We start from the raw sequence: 15,903 nt of genomic DNA, 5'->3' as shown, positions 1-15,903 counted from the left end.
GGGCCGGTGGGGAGGAGAAGCTGCCATTAGCCGCCGCCATTTTGTCCTCCTGCTGCCGGGCCTGCTTGCCCCTCCCCCTCTGGTACCTCTACCCTGGGACCTGCACCTTCATCCCCTGTCTCAGGGTCTACAGGCTGCCCCTACGCACCCACCGCCCTGGCCTCATGGCGCGACACCCCCTCCCGGGTCCGTAACTCCCCACTCTCTAATGCGTTCCTGGTCCCTCACCCCCATCTGCGGCACCCCTCCCCCGCTGCCGCCCTGGGGTGGGCCGCGCCCGACGGTCCTCCTCTTGGAGGGTCTCTTTTCCTCCATATTGGACTCCTTCCCCATCACCCAGCTCTGTAGTCTCGCCACCTTGACGACCCTCATCGCATCGAGTCACTCCCACTCTGGGACCCTGCTTTTATCCAGCATCTTTGCTTTCTACATTTCTCAGTCTCTCCTTTTCTGCTTTTTCATTTTTCATATTCCTTGTCTCCTTTTTCTCTCCCAGCTCCCTTTTTCTTTACGGGTTTCTTGACCCTGCCTCCTTATTCCTGCTCTGCATCCTTTCTTTGCCATTCCTGCTTTTGTGTATTTCCCACCTCCTTTTATGTTAATTCACTTTTATTAGTTTTAGTCTGCTGAATTCACTACTCTTCTATCCCTTTTTCCTTCATGTATTTGTTTTCACAGATAGACGTCCTTAAACACCTACAAAGCAACCCCCATCCTCTCATATCTGTCCTGTCATAAAGTTCTCTCTTCTCGATTTTGGCTTTTGTTCTAGGCCTATCTGGATTTCCCTGCTTTCTAACCACCATCTCCCATCTCTTCTCTTTATGCTGTTCCCATCCGTAAATGAATGCCTGGTCACTAGAATGGGACTGAGGATGGAGAGTTTGGCCTGCTTGGGGAGCATCAAGATGTATTAAGGGACAAAATGATTGGTGATGGACATTCTTAATGAGGACAGAAAAATGAAGTTGGTTCTGGTGTCTGGCCCATGGTTATGTGGTGCTTTCAAGGTGGCTATGTAATGCTTTGTTTTTCTCAGTGCTACGTAAGGGTAAGCCACAGCCCACCAGTATTTTATCTGGAAACAGAATTTTTCCAGGAGTCGAGATGAGGGAAAGTTTAGGAAAAGATGGGGTATTCCAGGTACTTGGGGTTCTGTAGCCTGCGAGTAGGTAGAGCTCCAGTTTCATGAGGATTTCTTTCGCACCAGCCCCCACTCTGGCTAAGCAAGCTCATAAAATCCTTAAACTCCCGGCATACCTTCCTGCAAACCTCCCCAGATGGGGCATGAGGCTGCAGCGACTGGAACCTAGGGCACAGGGCCCTGGGGTATGATTAGGGAGCTGGTGTCTAGTAAGTAGTGAAGCTGAAGTTCCGTTTCTTGTGTGATGGAATTGTATGCCTCTTTCTGGTTTTCTTTGGGTCTTGGACTTGTTTGCTATGTTTAATTGTAAGTGTCTGAATTGCTTTTGGTGTAGAAAGAAGAGGTTATAACTTGTAGGAATAATGAGGGGGCTGCTACCCTTTATAGACTGGCACGAAAAATAGAGTGATTATACTATGGATATAGTAGATTTTTATTTGGATTTCCTTGGCAAGATGTGTCTGAGGGAAAAAGAGAACGTGGCATTTGGGCTGTATGGGAGCTGAGTAGATCGTGATTGCTTAAAGGGACTGGAGAGTTTACGTAGGTTCAAGGAAAAGACACCAGAGGGCCAGACATACCTACGTCCCTAACAAGAATGAAAGGAAGCATCTAGGCTTCTGTTAGACTGAGACACTTGCCGTCTGGCCCACAGGCTCCGGCACGTTTTGGGGGAGGTGCCTGCAGGACCCAACGTACTCAATGAGCTTCCAGCGCAATGTCCGATCGCTCGGGGCCGACTGCCAAGGGAAAGGATGGAAAGAAGTATTCCTCGCTCAACCTGTTTGATACATATAAGGGCAAGTCCTTAGAGATCCAGAAACCTGCTGGTGAGGGTCCTGCAAAGATGCTTCTAATGATTGGAGGCTAGGCATGAATGGGGCATATGTTTTCGAGCTCTTTGAAGGGAAAAGACTGTAGTGGAGATATCAGAAGACCAGAAGAACACTGGAGACTTCCCAACTTTACTTTGGGTCCTGTAGGGGGTGTTGGGCTCTGAGTAAACACCCGTTACCCTCCTGCAAAGGTGTGTCAATTGTTCTCTATCTTTGGACATGTAAGAATTGGAGGTAAAGAAAGGTGGACTTGGAGAAGTCTGGGGCCAGCTTGCTCCCTGCAGGCTCAAGATGAACCATCCCACATAGAAGCATTGAATGTAATGTATCTCAGCCTTTCTGATGGGGATTTCATAGATTATCAAGAGCCTGGGAAGGGATTGCTTCTGAGAGGTTTGAAGTAAGTAGGTAATAAGACATTGAGGATGTCTAAATGGGGCCTAGAGCAGGAGGCTTATCAGATCTCCCACAGAGGCATTTTTGACCCTCTTCCCCTTTTCTCCAGTTGCCCCTCGCCATGGCCTGCAGAGTCTTGGGAAAGTTGCCATTGCCCGGCGTATGCCACCCCCAGCTAACCTTCCAAGCCTAAAAGCCGAGAACAAAGGCAATGACCCCAATGTCTCACTAGTGCCAAAAGACGGAACAGGATGGGCAAGCAAACAGGAGCAGTCCGACCCCAAGAGGTAGGCAGAAGCTTGGGGGACCTAGAGTAATGAGTATTTTAACTTTGAACTTTGGGGTGAATTGGGGCTTGGTTTAGCCCAGCCACATAAGAGCCAGAGACAAAAAGGGAGGTCGCTTTCCTACCTTTTCCAGGTTTCCTATTAGATGACTAAGGTATGGTACCTTTAGATTTCCGTCAGACGAAGAAAAAGCATGAAGAAGCAGATAATAGCCTACATGGGGTGACAAAATTAAAGTATTTTGTCCTCCTGTTTGTAAATGGTAGCAGTGGGCCTGGGTTCAGTCCCTACTGTCTCCACCAGTTGGAGAAGTAGGGGAGGCATTTCAGACTTTGGGTAACCTTCCCATTCTACCATCCCCTTAGTTCCGATGCCTCAGCCGCTCAGCCGCTGGAATCGCAGCCACAGCCGGCTTCACAGACGCCTGCCTCCAACCAGCCGAAACGACCCCCAGCAGCCCCCGAGGTACCTGGAGAACTGGAGGGAAGTGGGGAAGAAAGGCCCATCGCTCCTCTACCCACACATCAACATTTATCATCTCTCTGCTTCCCCAGAACACTCCTTCGGTTCCAAGCGGGGTAAAGTCCTGGGCACAAGCCAGCGTCACCCATGGAGCACATGGAGATGGTGAGTGGAGGGATATTTGGGGACCTGTGTCTGGGCACCATGGGAGGCAGGAGTCCTGCACTGCACCTTCAGCAAGGTGTCCTTGGTCCTCTTTGGCTAAATCTGGGACATCATATTCAGTTTCATGGGGCACATGAGCAAGTTTAAGTCTCAGTCTTATATGAGTAGGTGAAGGGGTCCCAGAACTGACTTTGCTTCCTGGGGAATGAGTACCTACTCCATAGATGATGAGTTTGAAGGCAGAAACTGGGCGATCTGGTACCTATCAGAGCTTTCCGCTTTTATGGTACGTCCTTAGTAAATGTACTTCTGTCTCTTTTTCTGCACCCCCACCCCAACAGGTGGAAGGGCATCAAACCTACTGTCGCGATTCTCTCGAGAGGAATTTCCGACCCTGCAGGCAGCTGGCGACCAGGACAAGGCTGCCAAGGAAAGGGAGTCTGCAGAACAGTTGTCTGGGCCCGGACCAAGCCTCCGCCCCCAAAGTGAGTGGGTTGCCTTTTGTGAGTGAGTGGCTGCTTTTTGGCCAGGATACTAGTCATTCCATTTCAGAGCTAAGTGCTGACTTACTTTCTTCCTCATTGTTTTCAGCTATGTTCATTTGCCCCTGAATCGCTCATCCCTCTTTCTACCTTTTCCGAAATACAGATTCTACAACTTGGAGGGACGGAGGCGGGCGTGGCCCTGATGAGCTGGAGGGCCTGGACTCCAAACTTCATCATGGTCATGATCCCCGAGGGGGGCTACAGCCTTCAGGCCCACCCCAGTTCCCTCCCTACCGCGGAATGATGCCGCCCTTTGTAAGTTTGGCTGTCTTATTTTGGAGTGGTCACAATGGAAGCTAGAGAGGAATCAGGACTTAGTATTTGGAGGGAATAACTAGAAAGCAGAGACCTATAAGGGGGGGGTGGGAGGACGATGGTAGGTTTAAGGAGCTGGCAGGCTATTTGGCTGTCCCTCTGAGCAGCTACTGTTGGGCCTTTTTGCAGATGTATCCCCCATATCTCCCATTCCCTCCGCCCTATGGACCCCAGGGACCTTACCGATACCCCACTCCTGATGGGCCTAGGTGAGTGATCCAGATCTGGGGTTCGGATTGGGGGTAGGGGAAGCCTATTGGGGAGGGAAATGGTTTTCTAGCCAGGAGGCTTAGTAGTGTATGTGGTTATCCAACATTGCCATCTTTTACCTTCTCTTCCATTTGTCTTTCCATATATAGCCGTTACCCCCGTGTGGCAGGCCCCCGGTGCTCAGGGCCGCCAATGCGCCTTGTAGAGCCTGTGGGTCGGCCTTCTATTCTTAAAGAGGATAATCTCAAAGAGTTTGATCAGTTGGATCAGGAGAATGACGACGGTTGGGCAGGTAAGTGGATATTGAGTGTCAAGCATTTGGGTCTTAAAGGCAAAATGTGATGAAGAAAAAATGGTTTGTCTGGGAGAAAAGGAGATATTGAATGGTAGGGAAAGCAAATGGAGGAAAACCAAGTCCTGACAGAGTACTGACAGGAGTAAGCATGACAAGACTTCAGAGGGAGGAGGTTGGCATTGGTAGTGTATCCCATCACGTAGTTCGACTTTCCCGTGTCCCAGGAAGATATCTGAGATTGGAGAGCGGAATGCTTGGATTAGTACTGTTCATCTTTTTCCCACAGGTGCCCATGAGGAGGTCGACTACACTGAAAAGCTCAAGTTCAGTGATGAGGAAGATGGGCGAGACTCTGATGAGGAGGGAGCTGAGGGCCAGTGAGTTAAAGCCATCGGGGAGTGGAGGGGGTTCAGTTTTTTCTCATGATAATATACTCTTGGAGGAGCTGGTTTACAGCTGGTTTTAATTCCACTGTTGATCTGCTCACAGCAAGGATTCCCAAACAGCTGCTGGTGAGGAACGGCCCCCTGAAGCAGATGGCAAAAAGGGCAACTCCCCCGGCAGTGAACTGCCCCCTCCCAAGACGGCCTGGGCAGAGACCTCTCAGCCTCCAGAGACAGAGCTGGGGCCTCCCGCCCCAAAGCCTCCCCCACCCCCACCTCACCGGGGCCCCACCGGGAACTGGGGCCCCCCTGGGGACTACCCAGTGAGTGTTTATGATGAAGGGTTGAGAGGGTCAGTTATGGGAGATTAGTATCAGCTGAGTAATCGAAGCAGTAGTAACAGAGGAAGCTGGACAGGAGGCTGAAAATGGGCTATGTGAAGTGCAGGGCTTCAGAGCATCTCTGGAAAGCTTGGGAACATCCTTGGTGTTGGGGTAGTCTGGGAAAAAGTAGGAGAAAATGGGATGCTAGTGAGGAAGAACAATGAGGCCTGGGTGTTTTGGGGTCTCTGAAGGAGAGAGGGAACAGAGGAATGAAAAGACTAGAATGATGAGTTTGTCCACACCCAGAGAGGCCATCAATGCCAAGGCCCAGTCCTTGCATCCTGCAGCTAGAGACAGTTGATCGGTCTGTGAAAAGATAAAAAGCATAGTGGCTGACAGCCCGGGCCCTGCTGGGTCTAACCATTGACAGGATCGTGGGGGCCCTCCCTGCAAGCCCCCAGCACCCGAAGACGAGGATGAGGCATGGCGGCAGCGGCGAAAGCAGTCTTCATCTGAGATCTCCCTGGCGGTGGAGCGGGCCCGGCGCAGGCGGGAAGAGGAGGAGCGACGCATGCAGGAAGAGCGCCGGGCAGCCTGTGCAGAGAAGCTTAAGCGACTCGATGAAAAGTTTGGGGCACCTGACAAACGACTCAAAGCAGAGCCTGCTGCTGCTACTATTACTACTCCTACCCCAACTGCACCACCTGGAGTCCCCAAAGAGCTCCCCACACTTCCAGCTCCACCACCGATACCAGCCCCAGCACCAGAGAAAGAACCTGAAGAGCCAGCACAAGCCCCTTCTACCCAGTCCACCACCACTCCAGGTGTAGCTCCAGCTTCCACTCTGGTGAGTGGTGGTGGCAGTACCAGTAGCACCAGCAGTGGCAGCTTCGAAGCCAGCCCAGGTATGGAGGTGGGGATAAGTACTACCAGGTGTCAGATCTCTACTTGGTTTAAGTGTTCAGGGTAGTAAGAATGAGAGTAAATGAAGTAGAAATTAGGTGTTTTGGTTTATTGGACTATCCATGTTAGGGGAAGAGGGTCCCATCATTTATGTAGGTATTGAGAGAGGGAAAGTCTTGTTACCTGAATTCCTGAATAAGTTGCGGTCTAAAACTACTTTTGTAGGCCTAGAGTGGAGCAAGACTGAAAAATGTCTGTTATTTTGATTGTTTCATGAGAAGTTAATGTTACTACCATTGGCTCTTGAGAGGCCATGGAGTGTTTTTAAAGGTCTTAAACCAGAAGGATTTCAATAAATAGGTATTTCACGGGCCGGCCCGGTGGCGCACTGGATAGTGCGCCGCTTGGGAGGCGCGGCGGCGCTCCCGCCCGAGGGTTCGGATCCCACATACAGACCGGTTCCCGCTCGCTGGCTGAGCGAGGTGCGGGAGCAGCGCCGAGGGTTGCGATCCCGTTGCCAGTCCCCGGTCCGGTGCGGGGGCAACACTGAGGGTTGCGATCCGTTGCCGGACACGGAAAAAGACAAAAGACAAAAAAAAATAAAATAAAATAAAATAAAAATAAATAGGTATTTCAGTAGAACATGTCAATCTTTAGATAGGGAGCTAGAGGTGAGGGCTGAAATTCATAGAATGTCTGTTGGTGGACTAGGTTATTCTGTTGTCTTCAATGCAGTGGAACCACAGTTGCCCTCCAAAGAGGGTCCTGAACCACCAGAAGAGGTTCCCCCTCCTACCACACCCCCAGTCCCAAAGGTGGAGCCCAAGGGTGATGGGGTTGGTCCCACCCGGCAGCCCCCCAGCCAGAGCTTGGGCTACCCCAAATATCAGAAGTCGTTGCCCCCTCGTTTCCAGCGGCAACAGCAGGTGAGATAGTTACTTTCATTCTAAAGGCTGCTTCTCTCCCTGACTTCAATACTTAACCCTATCCATTAAGTTACCTTCTGGGTCCCTCCGCCTCTTTGTCCACTTTTGCCTCCATTGTATCCCCCCAATTTCCATCTAGTCCACGTTTTTATCACATTTGTGCATTACTTTTTTTTTTTTCCCAATTCCTTTGTGTGATGTTCGAGAAAGAGTGCCTTTCTCATCCTTTTATTCTTCCCTAGGAGCAGCTCCTGAAACAGCAACAACAGCAGCAGTGGCAGCAGCATCAACAGGGCTCCGCCCCACCTGCCCCAGTGCCCCCGTCACCCCCACAGCCTGTGACCCTGGGAGCTGTGCCAGCTCCACAGGCTCCGCCACCGCCCCCCAAGGCCCTATACCCAGGAGCTCTGGGCCGTCCCCCACCCATGCCCCCTATGAACTTTGATCCCCGCTGGATGATGATTCCTCCTTATGTAGACCCCCGGCTTCTGCAGGGCCGGCCCCCTCTGGACTTCTACCCACCTGGCGTGCATCCCTCTGGTAAGGGGTCACTGAGGGCTGGGGGAAGAGGGCAGGAGTCCCTTAGTCCTGGGAAGTGGATACCAGGGTCTGTAACACTGGTGTGACTGGTCTTGTCAGTGAAGAGGGGAGGGGGAGGGTATATACTTAGCACTGCTGAGATAGCTGTTTCAAGATTGGGCTTGGGGAAAAAAATACAGTGGTCCTTTGTTGGCCAGGATTTATTGGGGAGGGAGTTGAATCTTTCATAGGGAAGCTGAGTAGACCCTATTTCACAAGAGCAAGTAAGTTCCAGATTTATTTGGAACAAGAAATGGAGGAGCTGGCTTGACAGGGACTAGATTGGGGAGATGCTCTTTGGGCTGGAGGGCCTGTGTCATAAAAAGGGTGATTTTTCTTATTCTTTTGTTTCTTCAGGCCTAGTTCCCCGGGAGCGCTCAGACAGTGGGGGCTCAAACTCAGAGCCATTTGACCGCCATGGGCCCCCCCTCTTACGGGAACAGGGGACCCCACCAGTGGATCCAAAGTTGGCCTGGGTAGGAGACGTCTTCACCACCACACCCACAGATCCCCGCCCACTTACCTCACCACTGCGGCAATCTACGGACGAGGATGACAAGGGGATGAGGTGAGTCTTGGTAGTGAGAAGTGGGTGAACTAATAATGAAAGAATCTAGGCCTAGGAGAAAGGTGCTTTAGATTACTGATGAGATGATAGGTACAAACATGAAAGGAATATCTTAGTGTTCTCTTTTCCCTACCTAGTTCCGGTTTTCCTCCTCCCGAGATACTTATTTCCGTTCTTTTCTCTCTCCTTCAGGAGCGAGACTCCTCCAGTACCTCCCCCACCACCTTATCTGGCCAGTTATCCAGGCTTTCCTGAGAATGGAGCCCCTGGGCCCCCCATCTCTCGCTTTCCTCTGGAGGAGCCAGCTCCACCAGGGCCCCGTCCACTCCTCTGGCCCCCAGGCAATGACGAGGTGGCCAAGATACAAGCTCCACCACCCAAGAAGGAACCCCCCAAGGAGGAGACTCCACAGCTGACAGGGCCAGAAGCAGGCCGAAAGCCTGCCCGTGGGGTTGGGAGCGGAGGCCAGGGCCCCCCGCCACCACGCAGAGAGAGTCGCACTGAGACCCGCTGGGGCCCTCGCCCAGGCAGCAGTCGTCGTGGAATCCCTCCAGAGGAGCCAGGGGCCCCTCCCCGCCGGGCTGGGCCTATAAAGAAACCCCCACCACCTGCAAAAGTGGAAGAGTTGCCTTCCAAGCCCCTTGAACAGGGGGATGAAACCCCAAAGGTCCCAAAGCCAGACCCACTCAAGACAGCCAAGGGGAAGATAGGGGGCCCCAAGGAGACCCCACCCAGTGGGAATCTCTCCCCGGCCCCAAGGCTTCGGAGGGACTATTCCTATGAAAGAGTGGGTCCTACTTCTTGTCGGGGTCGGGGCCGAGGCGAGTATTTTGCCAGAGGGAGGGGTTTTCGAGGGACCTATGGGGGACGGGGACGGGGAGCCCGAAGCCGAGAGTTCCGTAGTTACCGAGAGTTCCGAGGAGATGACGGGCGTGGAGGCGGGGCAGGGGGATCAAACCACCCCCCTGCTACCCGAGGCCGCACTGCCAGTGAGACACGAAGCGAGGGTTCAGAGTATGAAGAAATCCCCAAGAGGCGCCGGCAGCGCGGCTCAGAAACAGGCAGTGAGACCCATGAGAGTGATCTGGCCCCCTCAGACAAGGAGGCCCCCCCACCCAAGGAGGGAGGAGTACTCGCCCAAGTCTCTCTTGCTCCCCCCACCCCAGGAGCTCCCCCTTCACCAGCCCCAGCCCGCTTCTCCACTGCCAGGGGTGGGCGAGTCTTCACTCCCAGAGGGGTGCCCTCACGCCGAGGCCGAGGGGGAGGGCGGCCCCCTCCTCCTGTTTGCCCAGGCTGGAGCCCTCCTACCAAGTCTCTGGCTCCCAAGAAGCCTCCCACAGGCCCTTTGCCACCAAGTAAGGAACCTTTGAAAGAGAAGCTGATCCCAGGGCCTCTGTCCCCCGTGGCCCGTGGAGGCAGCAACATGAGCATGTGTGTGGAAGATGGGGAGCGACCCCGAAGGAGGCGACATGGGAGGGCTCAGCAGCAGGACAAACCGCCTCGTTTCCGGAGGCTGAAACAGGAACGGGAGAATGCTGCCCGAGGCACCGAAGGCAAGCCCCCTTCCTTAGCCCTTCCAGCCTCCACTCCTGGACCTGAGGAGGCCCTCACAACAGTCGCAGTTCCTCCACCTCCTCGCCGGGCGGCCGCTAAGTCTCCTGATCTGTCAAACCAGAACTCAGACCAAGCCAATGAGGAATGGGAGACTGCATCAGAGAGCAGCGACTTTGCCAGTGAGCGCCGGGGAGACAAGGAGGCTCCCCCACCATCACTATTGACTCCCAAAGCTGTGGGAACTCCTGGGGGCAGTGGAGGTGGAGCTGGGCCAGGAATTTCAACCTTGTCTCGTGGAGATCTGAGCCAGCGAACCAAAGATTTGAGCAAGCGGAGCTTCTCAAGTCAGCGGCCAGGCATGGAACGACAGAACCGGCGCCCAGTCCCAGGGGGCAAGGCTGGTGGTGGTAGTGGCAGCAGTGGAGGTGGTGGCGGGGGTCCTGGGATAAGGACTGGCCCAGGACGAGGGGACAAGAGGAGCTGGCCCTCTCCCAAGAACCGAAGGTGGGTAGGGATGGACTTTGTTCTTAAGGGCAAAAAATTGCGGGAGGGGAGGAAACCTGGGGGAAAGGCAAGGTTTGCATGCTGTAGAATTTGAGACCTGAGGGCTCATGGGTTCATTAGACAGGCACTAGGATTTCCACCTCTTGTAAGGCATTTGAAAGCTGTTGGTAGAGTGGTAAGAGGCAGGAACAGCCATGTATTCTTCCTTGCTTTCCACTCTACAGACCTGTACACATGAATTCTTAGAAGGGCTTAAGAACACCTGGGTTTTAATAGGGAAAAGGATAGGTTGTAAAAGTGAGAAGCTGGAAAACATACTTGGCTTGTAGGGAAAGAGTAACGCGGTAGTGAATATTGGAGCTGATGCTCTGTTTCCTCAGCCGGCCTCCAGAGGATCGGCCCCAGGGGCTTCCCCTGCCTCCCCCGCCCCCCAGCAGTTCTGCTGTCTTCCGGCTGGATCAAGTTATCCACAGCAACCCTGCTGGCATCCAACAGGCTCTGGCCCAGCTTAGCAACCGCCAAGCGAGTGTAACTGCATCAGGGGGGCACTCAAGGCCCAAGCATGGGTCTCCCCAAGTCCCTCAGGGCCCCTCCCCTCGGCCTCCGAACCGGTATGACTCCCAGAGGGCCAACAACAACTTCAGTAATTCTGGTAAGCTGGAGTAGGTACAGGTGGGAATGTCTCCATTCCCAGAGGTCAGGAGGGGAAAGGGTTGGCTTGGGGGTGCTGGTGCAGATGTCTGCAGTAAGCAAGGGTGAAAGGATTGGGAGGTGGCGTAGGGAGGAAAAGCTGGGGTGAATAGTAGGCAGATGCTGACTGTTTTCCCCTTTTCCCCAGACCCCCACTTCGAGGAGCCAGGGCCGATGGTGAGGGGCGTGGGCAGGACTCCCCGGGATTCTGCCGGGGTTAATCCCTTCCCCCCAAAACGGCGGGAGCGGCCTCCCAGAAAACCGGAGCTGCTACAGGAGGTGAGGGATGGGGCTTCAGATTGTGCTTCTCTGCGCTTTCTCTTTTCAAGGTTCCAGTTATGTTTTTTTCACTCTTTCCTATCCCTGGCATTGTGTTCTCATCCACAATTGTCACTGTTAGTCACTGCTTATCTCCCCTAAGTCTTCCTTGTTACCCCCATACCTCATTCTGTCCTGCGTTCCTATATTTCCCAGTTCCCACCTAAGTCATATTTTGCCTCTGGCTTTTTTCACCTTTAGGAATCTATGCCACCTTCTCATAGCTCTGAATTCTTGAGCCCTAAGTCTGAGGGCCCAGGGCCTCGGGGAGAATGCAGAGATGCAGGCACAGAGTCCCTGACCCCTCACATCTGGAATCATCTACATACTGGTAAGTAAAGCTGAGTGAAAGGAAGGACTGTGGAAGAGGGGTTAGAGAGTGTGGTGGGCTTCAGAACTGTCTCACTTTCTCTGTTCTGCTTGGTGCTCCCCTCTCCAGCCGCCAGTGAAAAGAGTTATCGGCCTGGCTCCATGGAGCCGTGGATGGAACCCCTGAGTCCTTTTGAGGATGTGGCTGGCACAGAGGTGAGTGACTTGGACAAGAGGGAGTGTCTAAGCTGGGATTATGTCAAGCACCGCATACTTTCCCACCTGTTCTGGGTTGACTCTGGGGCTGTTTTCTCACGCGGTTGTCTCCTTTCTTCAGTTTATCTGTCTTTGTGTGTGCATCATTCAGGTTTTGGGGTGCTTTCTACCCTGACTTAACTAGCTCCTTCTCCACTCCTCTCAGATGAGTCAGTCTGACAGTGGGGTGGACCTGAGTGGGGATTCTCAGGTGTCATCAGGTCCCTGCAGCCAGCGAAGTTCCCCTGATGGAGGACTCAAGGGGGCAGCAGAGGGACCCCCCAAGCGGCCTGGAGGGCCCTCACCCCTGAATGCTCTTCCTGGTGAGGGTCCACCTGGCTCTGAACCCTCTGAACCTCCTAGGAGACGGCCACCTGCCCCCCACGATGGGGACAGAAAGGTAAAAGACCTGGAAAGAATAAGAAGAATGTTTTCAGGATTCTGACTTTGGCCCTGCCTTTGCCTGCCCCTTCCATCTATCTTTGTGTCTGGGGATTCTCTGACTGACTTCCTCTTCCCTCGCCCAAGCCCACCTTCCCGTGTTCCCCAACCCAGGAGCTGCCCCGGGAGCAGCCTCTGCCCCCTGGCCCCATTGGCACAGAACGATCACAGCGTACAGAGAGAGGCCCAGACCCTGGCCCCCTCCGACCATCCCATCGACCTGGACCCCCAGTCCAATTTGGCACTAGCGACAAGGTTTGCATGGGCTGGGTTTGGGTATTCTGGGCTTTTGGAGCGAAAGGGCTAGAGATGGGTCATAGAGGACACACATCTGAATTATGGTGTAATCTCCTCTGTTTCATGATCACAGGACTCAGATTTGTGCCTCGTGGTAGGAGACAGTTTAAAAGCCGAGAAGGAGCTGATAGCATCAGTCACTGACGTAAGTGGGAGAGGGAGAGTTTGGTGGAAAAACCTGAGGTTTTCTGTAGAAGATTGCTGGGAGTGATTTGGGCATCCAGGATGCCAGACCTCCCTCCTGACAAATCCACCTCTTCACAGGCCATCCCTGTAGCCCGCGATTGGGAGCTGCTCCCCAGTACTTCTGCCTCAGCTGAGCCACAACCCAAAAACATGGGATCTGGGCACTGTGGCCCAGAACCCAGCTCCTCAGGCCAGCGCCTGTATCCTGAGGTCTTCTATGGCAGCCCTGGGCCACCCAGTTCTCAGGTAGACCCCACTTCCCATCCCAGGACCCCTTGAATGAATTATTCTTTTCTGTTTGCTGTCTCTTGTAATCAGTCCTTTCTAAATTGTATAGTTGTAAAATGTCATTTCATTTTTAGTCATTCCGTTTTCTCCTTGCTTATTTTCCTGCAGTGGGTAGGATGGGTGAAGTTTTCTTGACCAGAGAAATTAGCTATTTCAACCCTGATTTTCTCACACAGGTCTCTGGTGGAGCCATGGACTCTCAGTTACATCCTAACAATGGAGGCTTCCGCCCTGGGACACCGTCATTGCATCCTTACAGGTAAGACTAGATGCCTGTGGACCTCAGGAGGAAATGGAGATATGTTGTAAGGGAGAGGGAAGGGGAAGACACAATTCTAAGGTACCAAAGGCTGGTGGACTTAAGGCATTGCTTAGACTAAAGGAGTAAATGATTGTGGCTTCCTAACACCTTCTTCCCCCAATTTCTTTTTAGATCACAGCCCCTGTACCTACCCCCAGGCCCAGCTCCTCCCTCGGCACTGCTCTCTGGGGTAGCTCTCAAGGGTCAGTTTCTGGATTTCTCAGCACTGCAAGCGACAGAGCTGGGGAAGTTGCCACCTGGAGGAGTTCTCTACCCTCCACCTTCCTTCCTCTACTCTCCAGCTTTCTGCCCCAGCCCTTTGCCCGACCCACCCGTGCTTCAGGTAAGAGGTGGGCAGGTGCTAGGTAGGGTTCCAGAGTTATGGGTCAGGGAAAATACTTTCAGGGGAGTTGACATAATCTCTCCCCATTCCCCGGCAGGTACGCCAGGATCTGTCATCCCCTTCAGATTTTTATTCTACTCTGCAGCCTGGTGGCCAAAGCGGCTTCCTCCCGTCAGGGGCTCCTGCCCAACAGGTACCTTTTTATCTTTCCCACTTCTTCATTGTGTTTCTCTGTCCAGTCTCCCACTTTTGTTTTGATTTTTCCTGTTTTTCTGACATTGCTCCCTGCTCTCAACATGCACACCCAAATTTCTTGTTACAGATGCTTCTACCTGTGGTAGACTCACAGCTGCCTATGGTGAACTTTGGCTCCCTGCCACCAGCGCCACCTCCTGCCCCACCCCCCCTTTCTCTGTTACCTGTGGGCCCTGCTCTGCAGCCCCCCAGCCTGGCTGTGCGGCCTCCACTTACTCCTGCTACTCGGGTGCTTCCTTCACCTTCCAGGCCCTTCCCCCCTAGTTTGGGGCGAGCAGAGGTAAGGTACAGGAACCAAGGTGCTAGGGAACTCCAAGAGTTAGGGATAGGGATTCTGTATCTCAGGGTGAATGGGTTAAGAGGCAGGAGACTCATTTTTTATTTTTTATTTTTTTCTTTTTCCTTCAGCTGCACCCAGTGGAACTAAAGCCGTTCCAGGATTATCGAAAACTGAGTAGCAACCTTGGGGGACCTGGGTTGTCACGTGCTCCCCCAGCTGGAAGGTAAAAGGGAATAGGGATGCAGATTTGCCATCCCCAACGGCTTTCTTATTTGGGGACCAGGGGGCAAGCTCTAGGCTTGTCTTAAACACTTCCTCCCTTAGGTCTTTCTCTGGCCTCAATTCCCGTCTCAAGGCCCCACCTTCCACCTACAGCGGAGTCTTCCGCACCCAGCGCATCGACTTATACCAGCAGGTGAAGGAGAAGCCCCTGTGGCCCCAAATCTAAATTCAAGAGTTGCCACCTGAGTTTGTCCTTCCATCCCTGACCTTCCACTGTAACTTATTCTTTCACACATACCTCTCCCCCAGGCCTCCCCTCCAGATTCCCTACGCTGGATGCCGAAGCCTTGGGAGCGGACAGGGCCACCTTCTCGAGAAGGACCTTCCCAACGGGCAGAGGAACCTGGGTCCCGAGGGGACAAGGAGCCTGGGTTGCCCCCACCCCGCTGAGGGCGTTCCGTTTGCCCCCAACCCCCCGGGGCTTGTATATAGATTATAAATATATAAGGGGGAGAGGGGTGGGTGGGGAGGGGTTGTGGGGCTGGGGCCTCATTTCCCCTCCTCACCCTTCTCCTGGTCCCCTATCCCTGGGGCCGTTTGTTAAAAAAGAATAATAAAAGGATTAAAAAAAAATTTCCAAAATGATTTCGGGGATGGGTTGGTTGGTTGCCAAGTCTTAGGCCATAGCATGGTGCTCAGTGGTCTATAGAATAGTTTTGGTCAGGGAACTGTTACTTATTCCAGTAATCTGTTATAACAGGCTACCTCAAAACATAACCATTTATTGGGTCTCAAAGTTTTGTGAGTGGAGAATTTGGGCTGGGCTCAGTTGGGCAAATCTGCTTGTGCCAGCAAAGGAAGTAAGTTGGTTACCAGTCTGCAGCTGTCAGCTGGCTGGTCCCAGCATGGCTCCTTTTGCACATCTGGGGCCTTGGTGGGACATCTGGAAGGTGGAACTCCACTGGATTAACCAGTGTGTCCACATAGCTCCTCTAGCAGGGTATTAATTATGTGTCACTGTTCCAAGAGGTTAAGGTGGAAGTTGTAAAGCTTATGAACTGGCCTTAGAATGTCTGTTGTGCTACATTCTATTGGTCCAGCACTAAGCTAGTTAAAAGGGGAGGAGACATCAAGTGCATTTCGAAGGAATTAAGAATTTAGTGTTATTACCACTTTGGTCTCACAAACTAAGAGGAAACCCCTCTAAAGCTGTCATGGTCTCAATATCTGATAACAGTGGCCTCCTTGAACTGGGTAGACTCAGTTCCAGGGTTGTCAATCCAATCTGAATTTCATGTAGTACCATCACATACTAGTTATTCT

At 52.9% G+C, this 15,903-nt stretch overlaps 1 protein-coding gene across 4 annotated transcripts in view; it reads left to right on the top strand.

Annotated features, from left to right (window-relative positions):
- PRRC2A (proline-rich coiled-coil 2A) overlaps window positions 1-15,213 on the top strand; it is a 15,678-nt gene extending 465 nt beyond the window's left edge. The window contains exons 2-31 of one of the 4 annotated variants that reach the window (XM_008575080.1): window positions 1,800-1,974; window positions 2,486-2,663; window positions 3,029-3,128; window positions 3,218-3,290; window positions 3,632-3,775; window positions 3,939-4,090; window positions 4,280-4,359; window positions 4,510-4,652; window positions 4,942-5,032; window positions 5,145-5,361; window positions 5,792-6,266; window positions 7,000-7,190; window positions 7,433-7,730; window positions 8,127-8,337; window positions 8,530-10,395; window positions 10,776-11,047; window positions 11,234-11,364; window positions 11,605-11,734; window positions 11,843-11,928; window positions 12,134-12,367; window positions 12,523-12,663; window positions 12,779-12,850; window positions 12,970-13,137; window positions 13,356-13,438; window positions 13,613-13,823; window positions 13,921-14,016; window positions 14,146-14,358; window positions 14,487-14,581; window positions 14,683-14,773; window positions 14,890-15,213. In XM_008575080.1, the coding sequence (XP_008573302.1) occupies window positions 1,863-1,974; window positions 2,486-2,663; window positions 3,029-3,128; window positions 3,218-3,290; window positions 3,632-3,775; window positions 3,939-4,090; window positions 4,280-4,359; window positions 4,510-4,652; window positions 4,942-5,032; window positions 5,145-5,361; window positions 5,792-6,266; window positions 7,000-7,190; window positions 7,433-7,730; window positions 8,127-8,337; window positions 8,530-10,395; window positions 10,776-11,047; window positions 11,234-11,364; window positions 11,605-11,734; window positions 11,843-11,928; window positions 12,134-12,367; window positions 12,523-12,663; window positions 12,779-12,850; window positions 12,970-13,137; window positions 13,356-13,438; window positions 13,613-13,823; window positions 13,921-14,016; window positions 14,146-14,358; window positions 14,487-14,581; window positions 14,683-14,773; window positions 14,890-15,030 (6,495 nt within the window). In that variant the 5' untranslated portion in view covers window positions 1,800-1,862 and the 3' untranslated portion in view covers window positions 15,031-15,213. Of the gene's footprint in view, window positions 1-1,799; window positions 1,975-2,030; window positions 2,301-2,485; window positions 2,664-3,028; window positions 3,129-3,217; window positions 3,291-3,631; window positions 3,776-3,938; window positions 4,091-4,279; window positions 4,360-4,509; window positions 4,653-4,941; window positions 5,033-5,144; window positions 5,362-5,791; window positions 6,267-6,999; window positions 7,191-7,432; window positions 7,731-8,126; window positions 8,338-8,529; window positions 10,396-10,775; window positions 11,048-11,233; window positions 11,365-11,604; window positions 11,735-11,842; window positions 11,929-12,133; window positions 12,368-12,495; window positions 12,664-12,778; window positions 12,851-12,969; window positions 13,138-13,355; window positions 13,439-13,612; window positions 13,824-13,920; window positions 14,017-14,145; window positions 14,359-14,486; window positions 14,582-14,682; window positions 14,774-14,889 lie in introns of those variants that run through there. The other 3 variants (XM_008575079.1, XM_008575082.1, XM_008575081.1) reach the window with 3 other exon arrangements.
- The last annotated feature ends 690 nt before the right edge of the window (window positions 15,214-15,903 follow it).

The sequence above is a fragment of the Galeopterus variegatus genome, unplaced genomic scaffold (genome assembly GCF_000696425.1).
Source record: "Galeopterus variegatus unplaced genomic scaffold, G_variegatus-3.0.2 Scaffold1130, whole genome shotgun sequence".
Classification (NCBI taxonomy): domain Eukaryota; kingdom Metazoa; phylum Chordata; class Mammalia; order Dermoptera; family Cynocephalidae; genus Galeopterus; species Galeopterus variegatus.
This window is presented reverse-complemented; position numbering and strand designations above follow the sequence as displayed.